Raw genomic sequence first — 23527 nt, forward strand, 5'->3', positions numbered from 1 at the left:
TGCAACAAGCAGCTTTCCCCACCTTCCATTATTTGTGGTATAAAATGAGGTTCATTTTGATGTACCTGGGTACCAGCATCTGATGAGTCAGCAGGTTCATCTTCTATGACCGACTTCTTCACACAAACACTCCGCCTTTTCTGAGCCGAAACAGTCTTGACCTGTGTGTTTGACATATTACATGTTACAGCTTTCATTTGTTACTTTTTTCGTGGCACATGCCGATGCTTCTCTGTAGTGGTAGCACAATCGCATGAACACATTCTCTCTCACAAACACGCTAAGGTACTAAAGAAATAAAACATAAGAGGCACTAAGGATTTTGTGTATATTTATTTTCAGAAACTTCTAATACAGTTGATTTAATTTCACCTTTATTTAAGCAGGGAGTCATGCTGATACCATGGTCTCTTTTGCAGGTGAGCCCTAACATCAATTACACTATACACACACACATCAATATACACAATACATAAAAAGCAAACAAAACCATGTGGTTACCTCATACAATACATTAGCCAAGTTATATACCATTGTTATAACACCAAACCCATCCATCCCCTTACAAAATATATGAAAAGCATTGATCTGAATAGTTCGCTTCAAAAGGTTTGAATATTCAGAAAATGTAAATACTAAAGATTTGAACTGCCAACACCAACTTCAGAGAACACAGCACAATGGCATCCGGTTACATACTGCATGCAGATTCTCCTAACCACACTGGACACCAGTCAACACGGAATGTTACACGTCTTCCTTAACTTCAACACACAAACATGAGGAATTGTCATTCATGTAAAAACACTGTCCTAACAGTAGAGGACTCCTGCAATATCTTCACTACCTCTTTGACGTGATTCTATTTCCTGCCAACCGCCGGAGCCAACAACGGGCCCAATTTGTGCTGATTAGGATATGACCGCCATTCTCTGCCAGCATCTCCGGGTTTCTGCGCATCACAATGTCTCGTGTGGCTACCATCAGCATAGACGGGCTAACCTGACCTCCAGCTCTTCTCCTCACCATTACGAAGCGAGTAATCTCCTCATCAAACATGTCTGTTCTGAATGGCCTCAAATGGGGTAGGTCTTCCACTTTCTGGACGCCCATGCTTTCGACCGTCTGTTCGTAGCTGATCCTCATGGACCTCACAGTGTTGGGGCTGATGCGTCTTCCCAATTCCTCAGACATCATGGCTGCGGCCATCTGTGCACCCACCTCCATGCACATCCGCGCAATCTTGGCCCTTTGCTCGGGAGTATACCTGAGGTAGGTCCCTCTCCTTTGCGGATGCGGTTGAGTTCTTACTCTTCGGCGCCGGCGCAGATTTCGTAAGTCCACAGAGCTTGACTGCCCAGGTGTAAGCCACTGTGGAGAGAGAGCTATGTTTTTCAATCAGCGTGTTAGAAATAAATCAAATAAAAAGAGGGTGTGTTTGTGTGCGTCAATGGTGTGTGTAGGTACCGGAGCTGAGCCATAGGTCCGTGCTATCCGGGATCCCTGGGACTTCCCTACCCCATTGAAGTTGAACTTTAAAAATGGTTAGGGTTATGGTTAATGTCCACCAATCAGGTTTCAGACCTGGATATAGCACAGTTTCAGCTGCTACTCTTGTTTTAGATGTGTTCAATTGCTTAGATCATAAAAACCATTGTGCGGCCTTATTTTTTATAGACCGTTCGAAGGCCTTTGACACGGTTGACCATCACATTTGAATTCAAAGGTCGACTAAAATAGGCCTGTATCAGACTTCTTGCAAGTGGCTTGAGAATTGTCAGACAGAACATTGTGATTTCTGATGGTGTTAAATCTAAGTTCCTGGATATTAACGAAGGTGTACTACAGGGTTCGGCACTGGGACATGTTCTCTTTACTATTTATATAAATAATATTGGTCTGTTAACTTGTAATATTAATCTGTATGTAGACTATACTGTAATGTATGTCATTGCCCCAACTGTAGACCAGGCGTTGTTAGAGCTGCAATCTGACTTTGTTGCCTCACGAAATGCCCTGGTTGGCCAAGATGAAATATAGGTTGTTCTCTAATTCTCACAACAACAAAAAAATCAGATGGACTACATACATTGTACAAAACATTAGGAACACCTTAATATTGAGTTGCACCCACCCACTCCTTTTGCCCTAAGAACAGCCTCAATTTGTCAGGGCATGGGCTCTACAAGGTCTCGAAAGTGTTCCACAACGATGCTGGCCCATGTTGACTCCAATACTTCCCACAGTTGTGTCAAGTTGGTTGGATGTCCTTTGGGTGGTGGACCATTCTTGATACACACGGGAAACTGTTGAGCATGAAAAACCCAGCAGCGTTGCAATTCTTGACACACAAACTGGTGTGCCTGGCACCTACTACCATGCCCTGTTCAAAGGCACTTAAATATTTTGTCTTGCCAATTCAACCTCAATGGCACACATACACAATCCATGTCTCAATTGTCTGAAGGCTTAAAAATTATTCTTTAACCTGTCTCCTCCCCTTCATCTACACTGATTGAAGTGGATTTAACCGGTGACATCAATAAAGGATCATAGCTTTCACCTGGATTCACCTGGTCAGTCTATGTCATGGAAAGAGCAGGTGGTCCTAATGTTTTGTACACTCAATTTATTTATTTATTGAATGGTTCTCCCATTGATCGGGTTCCCACCTATAAAAATCTGGGCTTTTGGATTGACTAGGATTTAAAGTTTAAAAAACATACCGATGATTTTAGAAATAGGTCTTGCCTTTCCCTAAACAGCAGGAAGCAGATTGTACAGTTAACCTTTTATTTAAGAATAATAAGAAAATTAGGGTAGGGACATCCCAAGGAACCTAGATAGCACTGCCCCTGAGCCATAGGGCAGACTGAGCATCCTCCATCCCACTATCAGATTAGGGGTGTGGGCAATTTATGCTTTTTGACCCCCCACTTTTTAATCTGAAATCACCATCACCCACTGATTAACTTCTCATTTTTACTGATGATAAAAAAAATATTGTGAGCTAGTCCTATGACAATATTTATCTTTAGAAATTAGCCTGGCATTAGCCAATTAATATTAGCCTGGCATTAGCCAACAATTAGTTGAGTTACAATTAGTTTAGTGACAAGCAAATTACATTGCTTGTCACTCAACTAATAAAGCCTATGATTTGACATTGTGAAAGACATTTTATAAGCATCTGAATGTTAAAGATGCCACGCAGATGTATGAATAGCCTTGGAACAGGGATAGTCCTACCTCTCGTTGGCTCGAGCAGCTGTCTCCCGAACTGTGCGCACAGTTGTTATCTGACAGTCATACAGTTACAAGCATAAAAGTTCATAGGCTACTGAACCGAAGGAGAGGAAGCATCAATTCAGTCACAACAGATAAGAGATATTTTCAGAATATAACAATGACTAAAAAACATTAGTGAACCGGTGATTCACAATGTTCAATCGGTTTGGCTCCTCTTAAACATTTGAACCGGGGACCTGTACATTTAAGTGAATTACTACATCCCTACTGTTCTTGCCATCCTTCTCCTCCAAGTTCACTTCTGTCAACTGAGTTTGCGTTACATCCTTTCCTTTCCCATTCATTGTCAAAGGATCTGAGTCTGTTGTGATTGGAATGTGAACTCAGTCAAGTGAAGTAGCAAGAGAAGGTATGAGAGACGCATCTACTTAAAGGGATATTTTACTCAAAAGAACCGTGTAGTATTGTTTCATTAGTCCACTGTTGAAATGGTCCCCAAATGTTTTTGCATGCCAGCAGTAAAGTTAATATCTAAAAGTGTTATCATATGATGCACTTGCGTCATCAGCACATTTTGCACAGGAGATGTGGAGAAACATTTTCTAATCTAATTCTGTGGCTGTAGGTCTCAAATCGGACACTCCCAACCGTGTCAACAGCTTCTGTATGTAAAGCCTACATGCCTTTATCCGATAAGGATCTCTGCCTTAGAAAGAGAACTGACCTGTCGATGGGTCACCGATGGTCCTGCAGAGTCCTCCTTGACAGCATCTCTGTCTCGCCACAAGCTTTGGCTCCACTCCTTGCCATACACCATGTCCACTTTGGGACAAGCCTGCTCACCTGCAAACAAACACAAGCTTTGTAAATCAGGTGTAGGACAGTTTGAAGTACATTATTTCAAATCATCGACAATGGGACCTGATACAATCTGATGTAACAACACTTTCTACATGAGACAAATACGAATTGTTACCTTCTGTTGAAATTCCAGCCTGTGTGTCCTTCTTCCGATGTGTGCCTTCATGCCCCGCTTCGTTCTTAATGACAACGATTTGAATCCCATCCCTCTCCATGGCTGCTGTAGTCTGAATCAAGTACAGTGGAATGAAGTCCCACATGTTTGCATACAGACCATGAAAGAATATGCACATGGATGCAAATTATGCATCTACGTAGTCCAAGATTTACTCTTGGGCTAGATGTAACGTTACTCTTATAAACGTGAATTTCTGGCGGCCTTCTTCCGTTACACACAGGTGTTCAGAGAACGCTAGATAGCTAATTAGCACAAGCGGTCGCTCGGTCTTTCATAAACACACGCTGTAATATGGAGATAATCCTATAAAAAGGTGTGTATCAATTTAACCTTTTGTTTATTGGAAATTATTTCTAGCTGATATGAAAAATAAGGTCCTTAAGCTTCTAAAAACCGTACAGTACCGCAAGCAATGCGTCTTAATGTCCAGATTGAGTGTAGGGCTCTTAAACTCTTAACAAAACTCTGTACAGTCCGACTTATGTGTAATAGAACAGAATAATGATCAAGGGCTAGCTAAATATATTAGGTAACAGACTGCTATTATGACATTAGCTAGGTAGCAATATAGGTTAGACAGCTAGCTACTGTACCTCTTCCATGGTATGAGAAGATTGTTGCAGCCATGATGATGCATTGTCCTCCTCTGAAGAATTAGGAGGACCAGCAGCATCATTATCTCTTTTGGGACTGACGCATCCACCTGGGCCACAAACAGAAGAAACACCATTAGCAAGCGAACGTTAACTAGCTAGATACTGTATCTTGCTTATCTTATCCATGCACTGTCCAGTTTGTAACGCCTCCATCATTGCAAGCGAATAAACTAACGTTAGCTATGTTAGCAAATTTAACTACCTTTACCGCGAGCTGGAATACCAACACAACGATAACATAAGGAACATGGTCGATTTCCCGCTGTCCACAGTTCTGCTTCCAAACTCTGTAACTTATTTTTGTTAGATTCGTTCTCAATTTTCAGTGCTTCGTTCTCAAATTTACTCTTGGACACCTCCAGACGAAGTTCAACGGCGCTATCCTCTACAATTCGCAGTAGTTCCACGACCGCAATTTTAACAAGCGAGTTCAAAACAGATGTTAGCTGAGTTTGTAAATAGTCACAATTCGCCATGGTCGTCTCTTTCTTTATACAATGACAAGTATGTGAACGTGCTAAGTAGTTTGAAGGTGATAGTGCTAGCTAGCACCTATGTGAAGCTAGCCACAATAGGGGAATTTGCTGTTCGTTTTTAAAATAAAAGTCCTTCATTGAGGGCAACTCAATATGACAAAGGTGTTCTTAGTGTTTTGTACACTCAGTGTATATGCATGCATATCAAACAGGAATATATATACTGAACATCAATATAAACGCAACATATAAAGTGTTGGTTTCATGAGCTGAAATAAAATATCCTAGAAATATTACATATGCACAAAAGGCTTATTTCTCTAAAATGTTGCACACAAATGTGTTTACATCCCTGTTTAGTGGGCATTTCTCCTTTGCCAAGATAATCCACCCACTAGCATATCAAGAAGCTGATTAAACAGCATAATTGTTACAGGTGCACCTGTACTGGGTACAATAAAAGGCCGCTCTAAAATGTGCAGTTTTGTCACAAAACATAATGCACACGTGTCTCAAGTTTTGAGGGATCATGCAATTGGCATGCTGAGTGCAGGACTGTCCAACAGAGCTGTTGCCAGATACTTTAATGTTCATTTCTCTAACATAAGCCACCTCCAACATCGTTTTAGAGAATTTGGCAGTACATCCGACCGGCCTCACAACCGCTGACCACGTGTAACCACGCCAGCTCTGGACCTCCACATCCGGCTTCTTCACCTGCGGGATCATCTGAGACCAGCCACCCTGGCAGCTGATGAGACTGAGGAGTATTTCTGTCTGTAATAAATACTTTTTGTGGGAAAAACTCATTCTGATTGGCTGGGCTTGGCTCCCCAGTGGGTGGGTCTATGCCCTCCCAGGCCCAACCATGGCTAAGCCCCTGCCCAGTCATGTGAAATCCATATATTTGGGCCAATTGACATTATTTACATTTACTGATTTAAATCTATGAACTTGTTGCATGTTGCTTTTATGTTTTTGTTCAGTATATATTAAATGAAATGAATACACCATTCTAATATTATTAATGCCTTTCTCTCCTTGCAGGGGATTAGACAGATGAACTGCAGCCCCCAGTTGCCCAAGCCTCAAAACCAGAACCGTGGGGAGACAATACTTGTAATTGTAAGAAATATTAACTGATTGGCTTTCCTGTATCTGTGCATGAGTCTTTAGGACACAGTCCATTGTACAAAATAAGTTATCCCCAAGTGGGGTACATAACAAGGGGAGGAACCTCAAAAGCTTGTTTAGTACATGAGGGAAAATTTAGTCCTGACAACCACCGGTTGTTGTTGTTTTTACACAGGACAGGAGTTTACAGGTATTTGTTCCAGCCCTTCACTAACACCTCAATCAACTAATTGTGGACTCAATTGTAGACCATAAATAGTTGAACAAGGTGTATATACTGAACAAAAATATAAACGCAACAAGCAACAAGTTCAAAGATTTTACTGAGTTACAGTTTATAGAAGGACACTAGTGGAAGCAGAGAGAACAGTCTATGACTTGGGTGGCTGGAATCTTTAACGATTTTCCGGAGCTTCCTTTCACACCGCCTGAAATAGAGGTCTTGGATGGCAGGGAGCTTAGCCCCAGTGATGTATTGGGCTTTCTGCACCACCCTTTGTAGCGCCATGTGATCGAGAGCGGTGCTGTTGCCATACCAAGTGTACGTGATTTGTACACCGAGAAACTTGAACCGCTCAACCAGCTCCACTGCAGCCCCAACAGTGTGGATGGGGGTGTGCTGGGCCCTCCGTTTCCTGTAGTCCACGATCAGCTCCTTACTGACATTGAGAGGTTGTTGTCCTGGCACCACACTGCCAGGTCACTGACCTCCTCCCTGTAGGCTGTCCCATCGCCGCCAGTGATCAGGCCTACCATGAAGTGTCGTTAGCAAACTTAATGATGGTGTTGGAGTTGTGAGTGGTCATGCAGTTGTGGATGAACAGGGGCTATAGGAGGGGACTAAGCACACATCCCGTGTTGAGGGTCAGAGTGGCGGAGGGGATGTTGCCTACCCTCACTACCTGGAGTCAGCCGTCAGGAAGTCCAGGACCCAGTTGCAGAGGGAGGTGTTCAGTACCAGGGTCCTAAGCTTGGTGACGAGCTTGGAGGGGACAATAGTTTTGAACGCTGTGCTGTAGTCAATGAACAGCATTCTCACATAGGTATTCCTCTTATCTAGGTGGGTGAGGGCAGTGTGGAGTGCAATTGAGATTGTGTCGTCTATGGATCTGTTGGAGCAGTATGCATATTGGAGTCTAAGGTGTCTGGGATGATGGAGTTGATGTGTGCCATATCCAGCCTTTCAAAGCACTTCATGATTACAGATTTGAGTGCTACAGGGAGGTTTTTGGGAACAGGAATGATGGTGGTCAGCTTAACACGTGGAGATTACAGACTGGGACACGGAAAGTTTGAAAATGACCATGAATATCCCTGCCAGCTGTTCTGCGCATGCTCCGAGAACGCGCCCTGGAATACGTCTGTCCTTGCGAGTGTTGACCTGATTAAAGTCCTTACTGTTGTTGGCCATGGAGAGTGAGATGACTCAGTCCCCTGGGTCGGTGGGGGCCCTCACGCGCATCTACCCATTTTTAACCTATTGTAGATGAAACCCTCTTGGGCAAACACGTGGGGACCGTGTGGGGTACACAAAAAAAAGATTGCATTCCTAAGGACAAATGGATTGAAAAAGTTAGGTCGACGCAATGAAAAATATACTTCATGAACCATCCTACAGCATGGACTGTCAATCATAGTATGCACTGTTCAGATGATTTTCCAGAGTTTCATTGATATCCATATATTTCTGTAAACATAAGTATGTACTTACTTTACCGGAAGTTCTATAAGGATACTTGGGAGATCTGGAAAACAAAGCAGCATGAACCATATTTTATAGTTCGCTTTGTAGATTCGAGCCAATGTCTTAAGTGTAGGGTTGGAACCGATTCAGGGAACAGAACCAAAAACATGAAAATAAAGAAATTATTTGAGGAACAGCACCCAAACCAAAAAACAAAAGTGATCTATACTGTTCCAGAACAGAACCTTTATTTTAAAAGCATGGGAACCAGTTAATAACGTTAATTTACATTCAGGGCATTTTTGTTTTGTCACGCAAAAAAAAGCACCTATGCAAAAGCCCTCACTCTGTCAAAAACAACTTTATATCAAAGTACTGCCTTTGATTTGACAGTCTACACATGCGCAATTTACCGTTAGACCCGATAACGTGTTTTTACGCATGAGTTTAGATTGGGGATTTCAATTTTTACTTATCTTCATACTGTTCTTTCTGTCTTTGGCTGTATTCTTTCTAGTCAAAACCCTTCGCCGGGGACCGTATCCCATAACATATTGCGACACAAAAATCTCTGAATTAACGATGGACAGAAGTTCACACTTGGAATAAGCTTGTGAAATATAATTATTACGTGTATTTATTCACCAAATTATGTTAAAGTTCAACAAATTACTTTCTAATTTTGAATTAACATGTTGAATCACTGGTGAGATTTATCAGCCCACTAGCCAAGCTAAGTTAGCTTACTTGCTAGCTAACGTCTGACTTGATAGCTAGCTAACAGGCGATCTTTTAAGGTCAGCATTGTGTTAATTGTGAAGACACTAACAGTTTTATAATCCTGCATTCGTGAATTTGCTAGCCAGCTAAAGACAAAACTAACATATCGGTTTTTTTCAGGGACAGCTAGCAACTTATGTGTTCATTTCACTCCATGGCATCGGCTTGGCAGGACATAACAGTCGTGTCCGACTGGTTTGGAGGTACGATGTTTTAACATCGGAGTAAAAACGTAGGAAATGCAGTTGGCTGTGTTTGGTTCGATCTAGGCTTGCTAGCCAGCCAGCCAGGTTATTTATGCATTCTTATGTGATCAGTAAATACATGCATGCAGTGTCCTTGTCTCGTTGTCATTTCCCCCTCCCAGCTTGTGTTGCACCATTGCATGTGTAACGGATGTGAAATGGCTAGCTAGTTAGCGGGTGCGCGCTACTAGCGTTTCAATCAGTTACGTCACTTGCTTTGAAACCTAGAAGTAGTGTTGCACCTTGCTCTGCAAGGGCCGCGGCTTTTGTGGAGCGATGGGTAACGATGCTTCGTGGGTGTCAGTTGTTGATGTGTGCAGAGGGTCCCTGGTTCGCGCCGTGTCGGGGCGAGGGGACGGTATAAAGTTATACTGTTACATTGGTGCCGTGACCCGGATTCGAACCGGGGTTGCTGCGGAAAAGGAGGAGGTTGAAAGGGGGGTGAGTGTAACGGATGTGAAATGGCTAGCTAGTTAGCGGGTACGCGCTACTAGCGTTTCAATCAGTTACGTCACTTGCTTTGAAACCTAGAAGTAGTGTTGCACCTTGCTCTACAAGGGCCGCGGCTTTTGTGGAGCGATGGGTAACGATGCTTCGTGGGTGTCAGTTGTTGATGTGTGCAGAGGGTCCCTGGTTCGCGCCCGTGTCGGGGCGAGGGGACGGTATAAAGTTATACTGTTACACATATGAAGACCATTTTTTCAATGATCAATTCAAAATAAATCGGTGACAACTTGATCAAGCCTATGAATATGCAAAACTGTTTACAGAACCATTGCACGTGAATAAAGGTAGTTGTGGTTCTCACAACTTGAACCAGCAGTCGAATCTGAGCAGTGAGTTTAGTCAGCAGTGTGCAACATCCCTATGTTAGATGGAGAATAAAGTGTGGATCTACTTCTATCATGCAGAATTGTCAGCTCATTCTAAAATAAAGATGTGGGCGATTTGTGTCCCAGGGTACTGGACTGTGTGCAAGTTTTTATTCCTGCCCAGCATGAACACCTTGTTCAACTATCCATGGTCTACAATTGAGACGACAATGTTGGAGGTTCATCTCCTTCACATGTCCCCCACTTGGGGATGACTTATTTTGTACAATGGACTGTGTTCTAAGGATTCATGCACAGATACAGGAAAACCAATAAGTGTTAATATTTATAAAAAATGACATGTGTTGATGTCTCGCCATTCTCCAAAGTTCTGGTTTTGAAGCTTGGGCATCTGGGGGCTGTAGTTAATCTGTCTAATTCCCTTCAAGGAGAGAAAGGCATTAATAATATTACAATAGTGTATTCATTTAATGTAAAATATTATTGTTTTATATGCATGCAAATAATTAAATTGGACATGTTATCCTTTACAATATGCCAGTGATTGTTTTGTATCCAATGCATTTAGCTTACATTAGGATGAAGTAGCCTAGGCCTTCTAATCTAGTTATATTGCATCATATCGCAGAGCAATATTAGTTATCAATGCATGAGTTGAATATAAAACCAAGCTATCTTGAACATCAGAGTCATTTAATAATATGAATGGGTGTTATAGTAGTATGATTGTATGCAATGCAAGCCTGATCATTAGAAATAAAACACCAGCAGTCCTAATGCATGCAATATTAGCTTTACAGTAAAACACGACAAGTCTGGCTATTTATCATTCTTCAACAGTAAGCTAAATAGCTTATTTATCTATTTGTTAAATGTTTAGCTTCAGCCTCTGTAACATGCATGCAACTGCAAGCAATACCTGTCATACGTTCACAACGATGTAGCAGGAGGCCAACCAATATGCAAGTAAAGGACCCCACATAAAATAATTATTCTGGTCTGGGTCAACTTAATACACTAACAGGTACTGAGAAGATCGATTCTGTTACTTGTTTACTTGTTATTCGTGTTAAATATTTCCATTCCTCCCTTCTATCTTGGGACTGCAAGGCCTGGCACACTTCAGAATCATTTTGGTAGCTCATGTTGACCAGCAGTATGTGCCACAGAAAGTATTTGACTCTAGCCACAAAATTAAGTCAATTAGAAGGGTAAGATCACTGGGAAGCCAAGCCCGGGGGGGGGAAATGCCATATTACAACATAAAAAAAGCCACATTACAACCTATGTGTTGTAATAATTGTGTTGTTTGCTTTATAACCTGTTAGTTCATATGCCTTGTCACTGTGATAGGCCTAAGGCCGAGCAAATAAGAAGAAACGGTGGCAGAATAAATTCAACCACATCTTTGTTTCATCACAAAACCTGAGCAAAATCTGTCCGGTGAAGTCCACAAAGCATATTGCATGTAACAAACAGTTACATGGCCTACAGCATGGTCAAGCAAGTTAAAACCAGTTAAATGTAACTAAATGTAATCTATGTAATCTCCAAAAGAAATTATTTATCATGAGAGGGCCCTAAACAATAATATTTCATATGTATTTCCTATTCAACAAAACTGTAGGAATAAGGCTTGAAATTACTTATATGCTTTCAAAATATAGTATAATCAAATTATAAAATGACTAACTATAAGATTTCACCTTCCTTATGACTGTAAAATTCATATTTGTATGTTTAGTGTTGGAGACTGTGCATATTTTCTAAAGGTCTCTCTTAATGAAAATGTCTGCCCCCATCACTGTGAATGTCTCACAGAGATCTAGCTTGGCTTCCAGAACTAGTTAGGAAGAAATGTCCTCTCACTGTCAACTGCGTTTATTTTCAGCAAACTTAACATGTGTAAATATTTGTATGAACATAACAAGATTCAACAACTGAGACATAAACTGAACAAGTTCCACAGACATGTGACTAACAGAAATTGAATAATGTGTCCCTGAAAAAGGGGGGCTCAAAATCAAAAGTAACAGTCAGTATCTGGTGTGGTGCATTAAGTACTGCAGTGCATCTCCTACTCATGGACTACCAGATTTGCCAGTTCTTACTGTGAAATGTTACCCTACTCTTCCACTAAAGCACCTGCAAGTTCCCGGACATTTCTAGGGGGAATGGCCCTAGCCCTCACCCTCCAATCCAACAGGTTCCAGACGTGCTCAATAGGATTGAGACCCAGGCTTTTCGCTGGCCATGGCAGAACACTGACATTCATGTCTTGCAGGAAATTACGCACAGAACGAGCAGTATGGCTGGTGGCATTGTCATGCTGGAGGCTCATGTCAGGATGAGCCTGCAGGAAGGGTACCACATGAGGGAGGAGGATCTCTTCCCTGTAACGCACAGCGTTGAGATTGCCTGCTATGACAACAAGCTCAGTCCGACGATGCTGTGACACACCGCCCCAGACCATGACGGACACTCACCTCCAAATCGTTCCCGCTCCAGAGTACAGGCCTCGGTGTAACGCTCATTCCTTCAACGATAAACGTGAATCCGACAATCACCCCTGGTGAGACAAAACCGCGACTCGTCAGTGAAGAGCACTTTTTGCCAGTCCTGTCTGGTCCAGCGACGGTGGGTTTGTGCCCATAGGCGACGTTGTTGCTGGTAATGTCTGGTGAGGACCTGCCTTACGACAGGCCTACAAGCCCTCAGTCCAGCCTCTCTCAGCCTATTGCGGACAGTCTGAGCACTGATGGAGGGATTGTGCGTTCCTGGTGTAACTTGGGCAGTTGTTGTTGCCATCCCGTACCTGTCCCGCAGGTGTGATGTTCGGATGTACCGATCCTGTGCAGGTGTTGTTACACGTGGTCTGCCACTGCGAGGACGATCAGCTGTCTGTCCTGTCTCCCTGTAGCACTGTCTTAGGCGTCTCACAGTACGGAGATTGCAATTTATTGCCCTTGCCACATCTGCAGTCCTCATGCCTCCTTGAAGCATACCTAAGGCACGTTCACGCAGATGAGCAGGGACCCTGGGCATCTTTCTTTTGGTGTTTTTCAGAGTCAGTAGAAAGGCCTCTTTAGTGTCCTAAGTTTTCATAACTGTGACCTTAATTGCCTACCGTCTGTAAGCTGTTAGTGTCTTAACGATCGTTCCACAGGTGCATGTTCATTAATTGTTTATGGTTCATTGAACAAGCATGGGAAACAGTGTTTAAACCCAATGTAGATCTGTAAAGTTATTTGGATTTTTACGAATTATCTTTGAAAGACAGGGTCCTGAAAAAGTTTCTTTTTTTGCTGAGTTTATGTCCATGTATGACAAACAGAAAGTGTTTTTTGTCTAAAATCTATTAATTATTTTAGATTAATGGCTATAAATCGTTCTCTGAATGTGCTACCATGATGAAAACACCCTCTCCTGCTGCGCTACGATTTAACGATTGCAGGCATGTGCTTTGTCAGTGACTGTGATGTAGTGTTCAGCCAGGTGTTGATGGACAGTCGGATGAGCAAATGAAATGGGAGAGGGACATTTCAGCCTCAAGTGTTTCAGATATCACATCCTACATCACACAGGCTCAGAAAATATACTCTGTGTGGGAACCAGGGCTATCGCTCAATACAGTGTCCACAGATCGATTTATAAGCAAAAATGTAAGTCGGAACCGGTACCAGAACCACACAGGTCCCCTAAACAGGATACTTTACATCTAAGAGATAATAATTCATGTTTGATTAACTCTTGATTTAGAACCACGGAGAGTTACCGCAACTAGCAAAGAAAATAGGAGCTGCGTCCACTATTCCAGCACCATTTCAACGTCATCAAATCACCTATGCTTAGTCTAATTCAGTGACAACTAAAAGATACCCAAAACTATTCAGTCCAATCAACGTAAGCTAAATATGATGTGGCTGTCCATGGTACTGATTAATGTGCAAGTAGAAAAAACATGTTGACTCACCCTACTTGTAGAGAAATGCATGCACAAATGCCAATGCCATCCTCCTCTCTTTCATGTTGCTGAAACGGACTATGACTCTGTCATACAGTACACACTATTCGTTTTTGTTGTCCTAGGCTACCTGGCTAAAACTGGTTGCTCGCTAGCCTAACTTCTTTTCATGGGCAACGATAAGCTAGCTAGTTAACATTAGCTTACTAGCTACATATTGAACTTCCATCCTCTCAGGCCAGGGGCACAATGTATAAAATTATGGTTGTATCAGAATCACCATTATAAGTCCAAATCCCTATCTTCATCCATGGCTAATTTAAGAAAGGGTCAATTTTAGCTAGCTAGCCACCAGAGGACAACAACACAACAAGATGCAACAATTCAAGTTTTTCAATCAATGACGTTTGGCTTTTGATGTTATGTGATTGGTGTGAGGCCAAATCCAAACTGTCTTCCCTTGACATTTTTTGTTGTTGTTGATGCACCAGGACCATTCACAGTTGAGCTCGCTCAGTTTAGCTCAACACTGGTTGGCTATTATTTTATTATTATTTTAAATTATCAAGGGAGGCCAAATGCTTACTGGCTTCCCTTGCATTCAATGCTACGGGTGGCAAAAATGTCATACTCTTTTTGACCAGACAGCATCAGATAGATGGGCAACACATACTGAGACAGAGGGGCGCTGTTTCACTCACCCGGATGCTTTCTCCGGTGAGATGCATTCAGCCTCTTGTGAATTGAAGAAAAAATATGAAACACAGAGCAAAAGAGAAATGATTTCACTTTTTTTCTTACTACATTTTTTGGGGAAGCCTGGCTTCCCTTGGCTTCCATCAATACACGCCACTGGGGTCTTGAATGTCTGGAACAAGCGATCGACAACAGCAGTCGACAATGGGACAGGTCAGGAAGCTATAGCATGAAACGAAGCAATAGACAATAAATCAGGTCAATCTCTTGGCCTGACAAATAAAATATTTTTGACGGGCAGTATCTTAATAAAACCATGTTGTTATAGGTTTATATTACCCCAAGTATGCATTGTCTTCAAACAATTTTCTTAAACCCACCTTGGTCGCAATCAATCAAAAGGTTTGCTTTTTATACTTGGGTTTTGGACAGATTCATGGCCCGTATAGCCCATCTCTCCAAATTGTTGTTTGTGAGAAAATACAAGTGATTACTACTTGGCCTTTGTCTTATTAGAAGTCCTACTCGGTGACACCCAGAGAACATAATTCTGAATAATGACAAATTGCAACAGAAATAATGTTTTAATCAGTGTTTATTTCAAGAAACAATTTGTGTAATTTCTTCTCATTTGTGTTCTGTGGTTGTCACTGAGTAGACTGATAGCCCATTTAATTTATCCACAATACATTGGTAAGGCTGTAAAGTGCAATGTGAATGTAAATACTCACGATAGTCTGACGGGAGGTTATTTCCCACAGTCAAAGTCCCGCAATAAGAGCTACGATGCTAATATTTGTGTAATCTTTTCACAGTTGTCTACTGTGGGTGTTACTGAGTAAACCTATAGCCCATTGCATTGATCCACAATCCTTAGGTAAGGCTTTACAGTGCAATATGAATGTCAATACGCACAATAGCCTGAATGGGGAGGTGATTTCCCACAGTCAAAGTCCAGCAATAAGAGCTACAACGCTAATATTTGTGTAATCTCTTCTTAGTTGTCTACTGTGGGTGTCACTGAGTAGATTGATACTCAATTTTTTTATCCACAATCTATAGGCAAGGCTGTACAGTGAAATATATGTATGACCCCAATTCTGAAGTATAATACATCCACAATGCGATTTCAACTGATTTGACTTTTTTTGTCAAATTAACTAACTATTGTCTTTTGTTGAATTTATATAACATTCCAATCTTGTTCAGCATTGTCTAGTCCAAATATGTCACGATTCCACAATTTGTATCCATTTGCATCACTTTCAATTTCTTACTTTTATTTTGAAGGGGAACCGCAAATTCCATTCTTGTGGCTAGCTCCACATAGGTCTAGCTAGCTACTGTCCTTTGGATGTCGATAGTTACCCCAGCCACAAAGTGGCTATATCGTACAAATTCATGACAACAACAAATTGCTTTTGGTTTATTTAAAGTTCGAGTTATGCATAAGGTTAGCAGTGTGTTTAGGGTTAGGTTTACAATCTGATTTTAGGAAGATAAATTAGCGGGATTTAGCCATAATTACGTATTTGTGGCTGTGGTAACTAGGGACGGCCCTGTCAAACAGTACAGACCAAAACTGCTTCTCCAATAGAAATCCCCGATCACACTTGTAGGCGATATCATGGCGACGTTGGCTAGCAAAGCCCATGCGTAGAAACACGTCATCAGGTCTAACGGTCCTCTGGCGCCGAACTGCCCATGTGCTGGCAGTCAATCAAAGGCACTCCTATATAAAGTTGTTTTGACGAAAATTAAAACGTGTCAGTTTGTCACTTTCACGAGGTTGGAGTAACAACATGTTCAACTACTTAAGACATTAGATTTCGAGAAAATCAGCAATCATTTTACACTTCTTTCATTGACTTCTCAAACACTACAACCCCGGCCTGGTCTGTTTCCGAAGCGTTCTCGAAATCTTGCGATGTAGCGCCTATGGGTTAAGAAACTCTGTGACCCTGTACAGTCGTGGCCAAAAGTTTTGAGAATGATACAAATATTAATTTTTACAAAGTCTGCTGCCTCAGTTTGTATGATGGCAATTTGCATATACTCCAGAATGTTATGAAGAGTGATCAGATGAATTGCAATTAATTGCAAAGTCCCTCTTTACCATGGAAATGAACTGAATCCCCCCCCAAAATATGTCCACTGCATTTCAGCCCTGCCACAAAAGGACCAGCTGACATCATGTCAGTGATTCTCTCGTTAACACAGGTGTGAGTGTTGACGAGGACAAGGCTGGAGATCACTCTGTCATGCTGATTGAGTTTGAATAACAGACTGGAAGCTTCAAAAGAAGGGTGGTGCTTGGAATCATTGTTCTTCCACTGTCAACCATGGTTACCTCCAAGGGAACATGTGCCGTCATCATTGCTTTGCACAAAAAGGGCTTCACAGGCAAGGATATTACTGCCAGTATGATTGCACCTAAATCAACCATTTATCGGATCATCAAGAACTTCAAGGAGAGCGGTTCAATTGTTGTGAAGAAGGCTTCAGGGCACCCAAGAAAGTTCAGCAAGCGCCAGGACCGTCTCCTAAAGTTGATTCAGCTGCGGGATCAGGGCACAACCAGTACAGAGCTTGCTCAGGAATGGCAGCAGGCAGGTGTGAGTGCATCTGCACGCACAGTGAGGCGAAGACTTTTGGAGGATGGCCTGGTGTCAAGAAGGGCAGCAAAGAAGCCACTTCTCTCCAGGAAAAACATCAGGGACAGACTGATATTCTGTAAAAGGTACAGGGATTGGACTGCTGAGGACTGGGGTAAAGTCATTTTCTCTGATGAATCCCCTTTCCGATTGTTTGGGGCATCCGTAAAATAGCTTGTCCGGAGAAGACAAGGTGAGCGCTACCATCAGTCCTGTGTCATGCCAACAGTAAAGCATCCTGAGACCATTCATGTGTTGGGTTGCTTCTCAGCCAAGGGAGTGGGCTCACTCACAATTTTGCCTAAGAACACAGCCATGAATAAAGAATGGTACCAACACATCCTCTGAGAGCAACTTCTCCCAACCATCCAGGAACAGTTTGGTTGTCAAGGGGTGAGTGTAGCTGGTGCATAGAAGTCAGGCGCAGGAGAGCTGAGATGAGTGGACAAAGCACTTTACTTAGGCAATCATTTGCACAGAACGCAACTGCGTAACAAAACAAATGCCCAACGGACAAGTGAGGCAGCACAAAGTACAAAAAAACCCAAGTACAAAGTACAGGCTGCCACAAAGTACGGGTATAAAACAAAACCCGGCGCAAACCAGCCGGAAGCGTGCCAACCTCAACAATAAACAATTTCACACACAGACATGGGGGGAACAGAGGGTTAAATACACGACAAGTAATGAGGGAAAATGTAAACCAGGTGTGTGGGAAAACAAGACAAAACAAATGGAAAATGAAAGGTGGATCGGCGATGGCTAGAAGACCGGTGACGTCGACCGCTGAACGCCGCCCGAACAAGGAGAGGAACCGACTTCGGCGGAAGTCGTAACATTGGTGACAAACAATGCCTTTTCCAGCATGATGGAGCACCTTGCCATAAGGCAAAAGTGATAACTAAGTGGCTCGGGGAACAAAACATTGATATTTTGGGTCCATGGCCAGGAAACTCCCCAGACCTTAATCCCATTGAGAACTTGTGGTCAATCCTCATGAGGCGGGTGGACAAACAAAAACCCACAAATTCTGACAAACTCCAAACATTGATTATGCAAGAATGGCCTGCCATCGGTCAGAATGTGGCACAGAAGTTAATTGACAGCATGCCAGGGTGGATTGCAGAGGTCTTGAAAATGAAGGGTCAACACTGCAAATATTGACTCTTTGCATCAACTTCATGTAATTGTCAATAAAAGCCTTTGACACTTATGAAATGCTTGTAATTATACTTCAGTATTCCATAGTAACATCTGACAAAAATAGCTAAAGACACTGAAGCAGCAAACTTTGTGGAAATTAATATTTGTGTCATTCTCAAAACTTTTGGCCACGACTGTACTCCTCCTCCCTAGTCCTCCTCCTTCTTCGGTGAGGTTTTACAGCGGACTATATCCTACAATGTTATGTTGTCGCCACCTACTGTGTGGGGTGAAAACTGAGAAACGCAAAAAGGGAAATTGCTAAATGTTTTTTTGAATTTTTATTTAACCTTTATTTAACTAGGCAAGAACACAGTATACTTATTTACAATGACGGCCTACACCGGCCAAACCCTAACCCGGACAACGCTTGGGCAATTGTGCGCCACCCAATGAGGCTCCCAATTGCGGCCGGTTGTGATACAGCCTGGAATCAAACCAGGGTCTGTAGTGATGCCTCTAGCACTGAGATGCAGTGCCTTAGACCGCTGCACCACTCGGTAGCCCAAATAGGGGGAAGAGTGAAAAACACTCATACTTTTCACCTGCACAATAAACACAACAAAATATATCCCTCAACTGCTGAACATTCTCATCACTCTGCGGTGCATCCACTCCCATGTCTTCCTCATCTCCATTCGGTTCTTCAACTATTTCCAGTGTCTCCGCAAACACTTTTACACGTCTGCAACCACTTGACACTTGCGACATTGCAACGACTTGGGCACGATCTCACCGCGTATCTCACATAACCCAGCATTACAAATGTCAGGAGAAAGTCATAAAACATCATTAAAACCAATAGGCTTGACGAATCACACCACAACAACAAACTGATTTTAATTTACAACTTTAGCTCTTTTTCACCCCCTACTTTGCAATACAGGAAATATCTTAATGCTATGGCCCTTATTTTGTTAATTAGCAACATAGTTATGAGTAACTTAGTAAGACCACATCTGCCTTCTCTTTTAATCAAATACATTAATATCCTTGAGAAAGGTTGTCATGACAAGTTTATTAGAACATTACAACTCTATCCTTTGTATGTTTGATAAAGCATCATTAACTAAATTGAGAACTAATTACCTTAGCTTTCCAATTCCCCCGAAAGCTAAAGAAGTGCACATTAAAATTCTCAATAATATTTATCCAGACAGTGGATTTCTAAGGCTTCCTTTCAACATTGATCATAACTTGAGTGTATTTTGTACTACTGAAGTAGAATCTATGGATCATATATTCTTCTTCTGTACCTTCACCCAAAAATTCTGGGCTGCACTTTAAGACTGGTTTGGCTACCAGAGATTGAGCTTTCAAGAAATGATATAATATATGGTGCTATTATAAAATATTCAAATATGGAATATCTGACCAATGTAGTAATAAATCTTGCAAAATCTTTAATCCACAAAGCGAAATTTATGAAGACTTCCCACCCTGTTATTTTTTCCCAACATGAATTCAAAATGTATACAGAATCCCTTAAATTGATTAAGTACAAAAAAGGATGTAAACTTAAAGGTCAAATGCAGCTGTTTTTATCTCAATATCACATTATTTCTAGGTAACAATGAAGTACCTTCCTGTGATTGTTTTCATACTGCAGCACAGCATTTTGGGGGAAGTTGAGGTCCGGTCCATTATTTGCTCTGTACCTAAGAGGGAAAGAGGTTGGGCCATCCTAGAAATGTTTTAGAGGAATATAATATCACATATACAATTTAACAGACACTTTTATCCAAAGCAACTTCCAGTCATGTGTGCAAACATTTGTACGTATGGGTGGTCCTGGGAATAGAACCCACTATCCTGGCGTTGCAATGCTCTACCAAGATGCATGACAAGGTTGTAAATACTTTGTGAAGCCTCAATTTAATATGATTTATAAAACCTTTATTAAGCAGTGCTTACGTCACCCTTTGTAAAACACAGGTTTATGTCACATTTGATATAGTGGGTTATGTCACATTTGACATTGGTGGTTATGTCACACAGTTATGCCACATTTATTAACCCTTTATACAGCATGACATATGGTTGTAGATGATTTCTGACACATTTATGTCGTGTTTATGAAAACGTTATGAAGGCTTATTGAAGCCTTTATAAGCTGCACGTCATTTCAAGTGGTCTAATTCTATAGCTACTTATTCAGCAGTACGGTGTCTCATTCATAATCCATCTCTATATTTATCAGGCAAATCTACGACTTTATGCGAGACCATGGGGAAGACAGTTGGGCTTTAATTTCTATCATTAAGACATGAGTAAAAACAACCTTTCGTGATGAAAACATGTTTTGCTTTTCAGTAGGCACATTGTGAAACTGTCTGGTAATGCGTATGTGTGAAACAAATGGTTTCAGCATGGTCACTCCCACTCCCACTGCTCAATTGCAGTTTATTGCAGTTTTACACTTTAGCCTTGTGGGTTGCTATGGTTTCAGAGCATCATTCTTGCAGATTTTTAGTACAGCACTGACTCTTTCTCAATTCCAACTGCATATTCTCGCTACTTCATGACTGCTTAAAAGCCCAGTGCAGTCAACATTCTGATTTGGAGTTTTATGTCATTTTTGCACACATAAAAAACACTGTAAAAGTGAAAAATGTGATCTGTATGTCACAACACAAAGTAACTACCCACTGGGTACACCATATCATTTCAACGTGGAAATGTGGGTAATATTTGGTTGAGATGTTGATCATTGAAATTTCAACCTTTATTCAACCACTTAAAAAGACAGCCAGAAGTTTGTTGAATACCCAATGTGTTATCACTATCCTTTCAACCATCTAAAAGTACAGTTAAAACTTCAGATATTTTGTACATATACAACAACTTAATGTGTCAGGGGCGCAACTTTCACTTGGGACAGGGGGGACATGTCTGAAATAGAATTTTTGTCCCTCCCAGTTTTATCATTGTAATGTGATACAAAACGAGGTAACGGTGTGCTTTAGGACCATGTGAACGTCTTTGAGCAGTCGGGTAGGCTGTCTCTCCAGTGTCTGTGTTCTTTTGCCCATCTTAATCTTTTCTTTTTATTGGCCAGTCTTAGATATGGCTTTTTCTTTGCAACTCTGCCTAGAAGGTCAGCATCCTGGAGTCGCCTCTTCACTATTGCCGTTGAGACTGGTGTTTTGCGGGTACTATTTAATGAAGCTGCCCGTTGAGGACTTGTGAGGCGTCTGTTTCTCAAACTAGACACTCTAATGTACTTGTCCTCTTCCTCAGTTGTGCCCGGGGCCTCCCACTCCTCTTTCTATTCTGGTTAGAGCCAGTTTGCGCTGTTCTGTGAAGGGAGTAGTACACAGCGTTGTACGAGATCTTCAGTTTCTTGTCAATTTCTCACATGGAATAGCCTTAATTTCTCAGAACAAGAATAGACTGACGAGTTTCAGAAGAAAGTTATTTGTTTCTGGCCATTTTGAGCCTGTAATCGAACCCACAAATGCTGATGCTCTAGATACTCAACTAGTCTAAAGAAGGCCAGTTTTATTGCTTCTTTAATCAGGACAACAGTTTTCAGCTGTGCTAACATAATTGCAAAAGCGTTTTCTAATGATCAATTAGCCTGTTAAAATGATAAACTTGGATTAACTAACACAACGTGCCATTGGATCACAGGAATGTAGGTTCCTGATAATGGGCCTCTGTACACCTATGTAGATATTCCATAAGAATGCTGCAGTTTCCAGCTACAATAGTCATTTACAACATGAACAATGTCTATGGTGTATTTCTGATCGATTTGATGTTATTTTAATGGACAATTTATTTATTTTTTCTTTAAAAAACAAGGACATTTCTAAGTGACCCCACTTTTGAACAGTAGTGTAAATATGGGGGATTGGAAATGATGCAGACAATTACATTGATGGAAGCCACAATATCTCTGCAATATTAAAGCTGATCTACCCTTTTTATTTGATGTCCCCCCCACTTCTAAAACCAAAGTTGTGCCCCTGTAATGTGTTATCACTGTGCTTCGTCTAATAGCACAACTAAATTACCTGAGATTTCATTAAAAGTACATGGTGCAAGTGATCAATGCTGTTCGAGATTTTGAGCAGATTATTATGTGACCTTTCCATGGTATCTTTGAACATGCACACTTTCTATGATTACATAAGAAGACATTTATAGTTATAGTAACCAAAAAAGTGGTGTAAAGTACTTAAGTAAAAATACTTTTAAGTACTAATTAAGTTTTTTGAGGGGGTATCTGTACTTTACTTTACTATTTATATTTTTGACTACTTTTACTTTTACTCCACTACATTCCTAAAGAAAATAATGTACTTTTTACTCCTTACATTTTCCCTGACACCCAAAAGTACTCGTTACATTTTGAATGCTTAGCAGGGCAGGAAAATGGTCTAATTCACACATTCATTAAGAGAACATCCCTGGTCTTCCTACTGCCTCTGATCTGGCAGACTCACTAAACACAAATGCTTAGTTTGTAAATTGTGTCTGAGTGTTGAACTGTTGAACCCTGGCTATCCGTAAATTATAGTAACCTCAAAGTGACCATGGATGTGTTAATAATTTTGAGGTTGAATAAATACTGTCAGACTAGTTTGCAATATAGCCATAACTTTAGGCTATTTACTGTATTAGAAACGTAATGAATTGTGTTTGATTGACAACTCAACCAGATATCAACATTTAAAGAATATAACTAAATCAAATCAGACTTTATTTCATGTACATTTAAAGTTTGATTTGATTTAGTTCTACTCTTTAACTTAGATGTTTGGTTGAGACGGGGGTATGAAGCCAACATATCAATTATTCATTTGTAGACAAACTGGAATTAAAGCCAGACTAAGTCAGTGGCACAGATGGAACTATCCAAGCAGAAGATACGTCCTTTAAATGTTGATATTTGGTTGCGTTGACAAG

General features: G+C 41.2%; 1 protein-coding gene across 3 annotated transcripts; it reads right to left on the reverse strand.

The window, feature by feature from the left end:
• Nucleotides 1-314: 314 nt before the first annotated feature.
• LOC120030372 lies at nucleotides 315-15636 on the reverse strand. Of its 3 annotated transcripts, XM_038975758.1 has the most exons (6): nucleotides 15488-15636; nucleotides 14762-14795; nucleotides 4882-4991; nucleotides 4226-4337; nucleotides 3974-4092; nucleotides 315-1371 (listed from the first exon to the last, which is right to left on the reverse strand). In XM_038975758.1, the coding sequence occupies exons 3-6, from the start codon at nucleotides 4888-4890 to the stop codon at nucleotides 844-846; spliced, it is 768 nt and encodes a 255-aa protein (XP_038831686.1). In that variant the 5' UTR covers nucleotides 4891-4991; nucleotides 14762-14795; nucleotides 15488-15636; the 3' UTR covers nucleotides 315-843. The 3 variants fall into 3 exon arrangements, with proteins under 3 accessions (XP_038831686.1, XP_038831687.1, XP_038831685.1); XM_038975759.1 differs by lacking the exon at nucleotides 14762-14795; XM_038975757.1 differs by lacking the exons at nucleotides 14762-14795; nucleotides 15488-15636 and adding an exon at nucleotides 5147-5511.
• Between the last annotated feature and the right edge of the window lie 7891 nt (nucleotides 15637-23527).

The sequence above is a fragment of the Salvelinus namaycush genome, chromosome 36, assembly GCF_016432855.1.
Source record: "Salvelinus namaycush isolate Seneca chromosome 36, SaNama_1.0, whole genome shotgun sequence".
Classification (NCBI taxonomy): domain Eukaryota; kingdom Metazoa; phylum Chordata; class Actinopteri; order Salmoniformes; family Salmonidae; genus Salvelinus; species Salvelinus namaycush.

Coding starts and splice junctions, on each gene's coding strand:
- LOC120030372 (XM_038975757.1), bottom strand. CDS start 5,420: ATGGCGAATTGTGACTATTTACAAACTCAGCTAACATCTGTTTTGAAC. Junction 4,093..4,225: donor GGCTGGAATTTCAACAGAAG/GTAACAATTCGT, acceptor GTTTGTTTGCAG/GTGAGCAGGCTTGTCCCAAA. Junction 1,372..3,973: donor CATCGGTGACCCATCGACAG/GTCAGTTCTCTT, acceptor CTCTCTCCACAG/TGGCTTACACCTGGGCAGTC.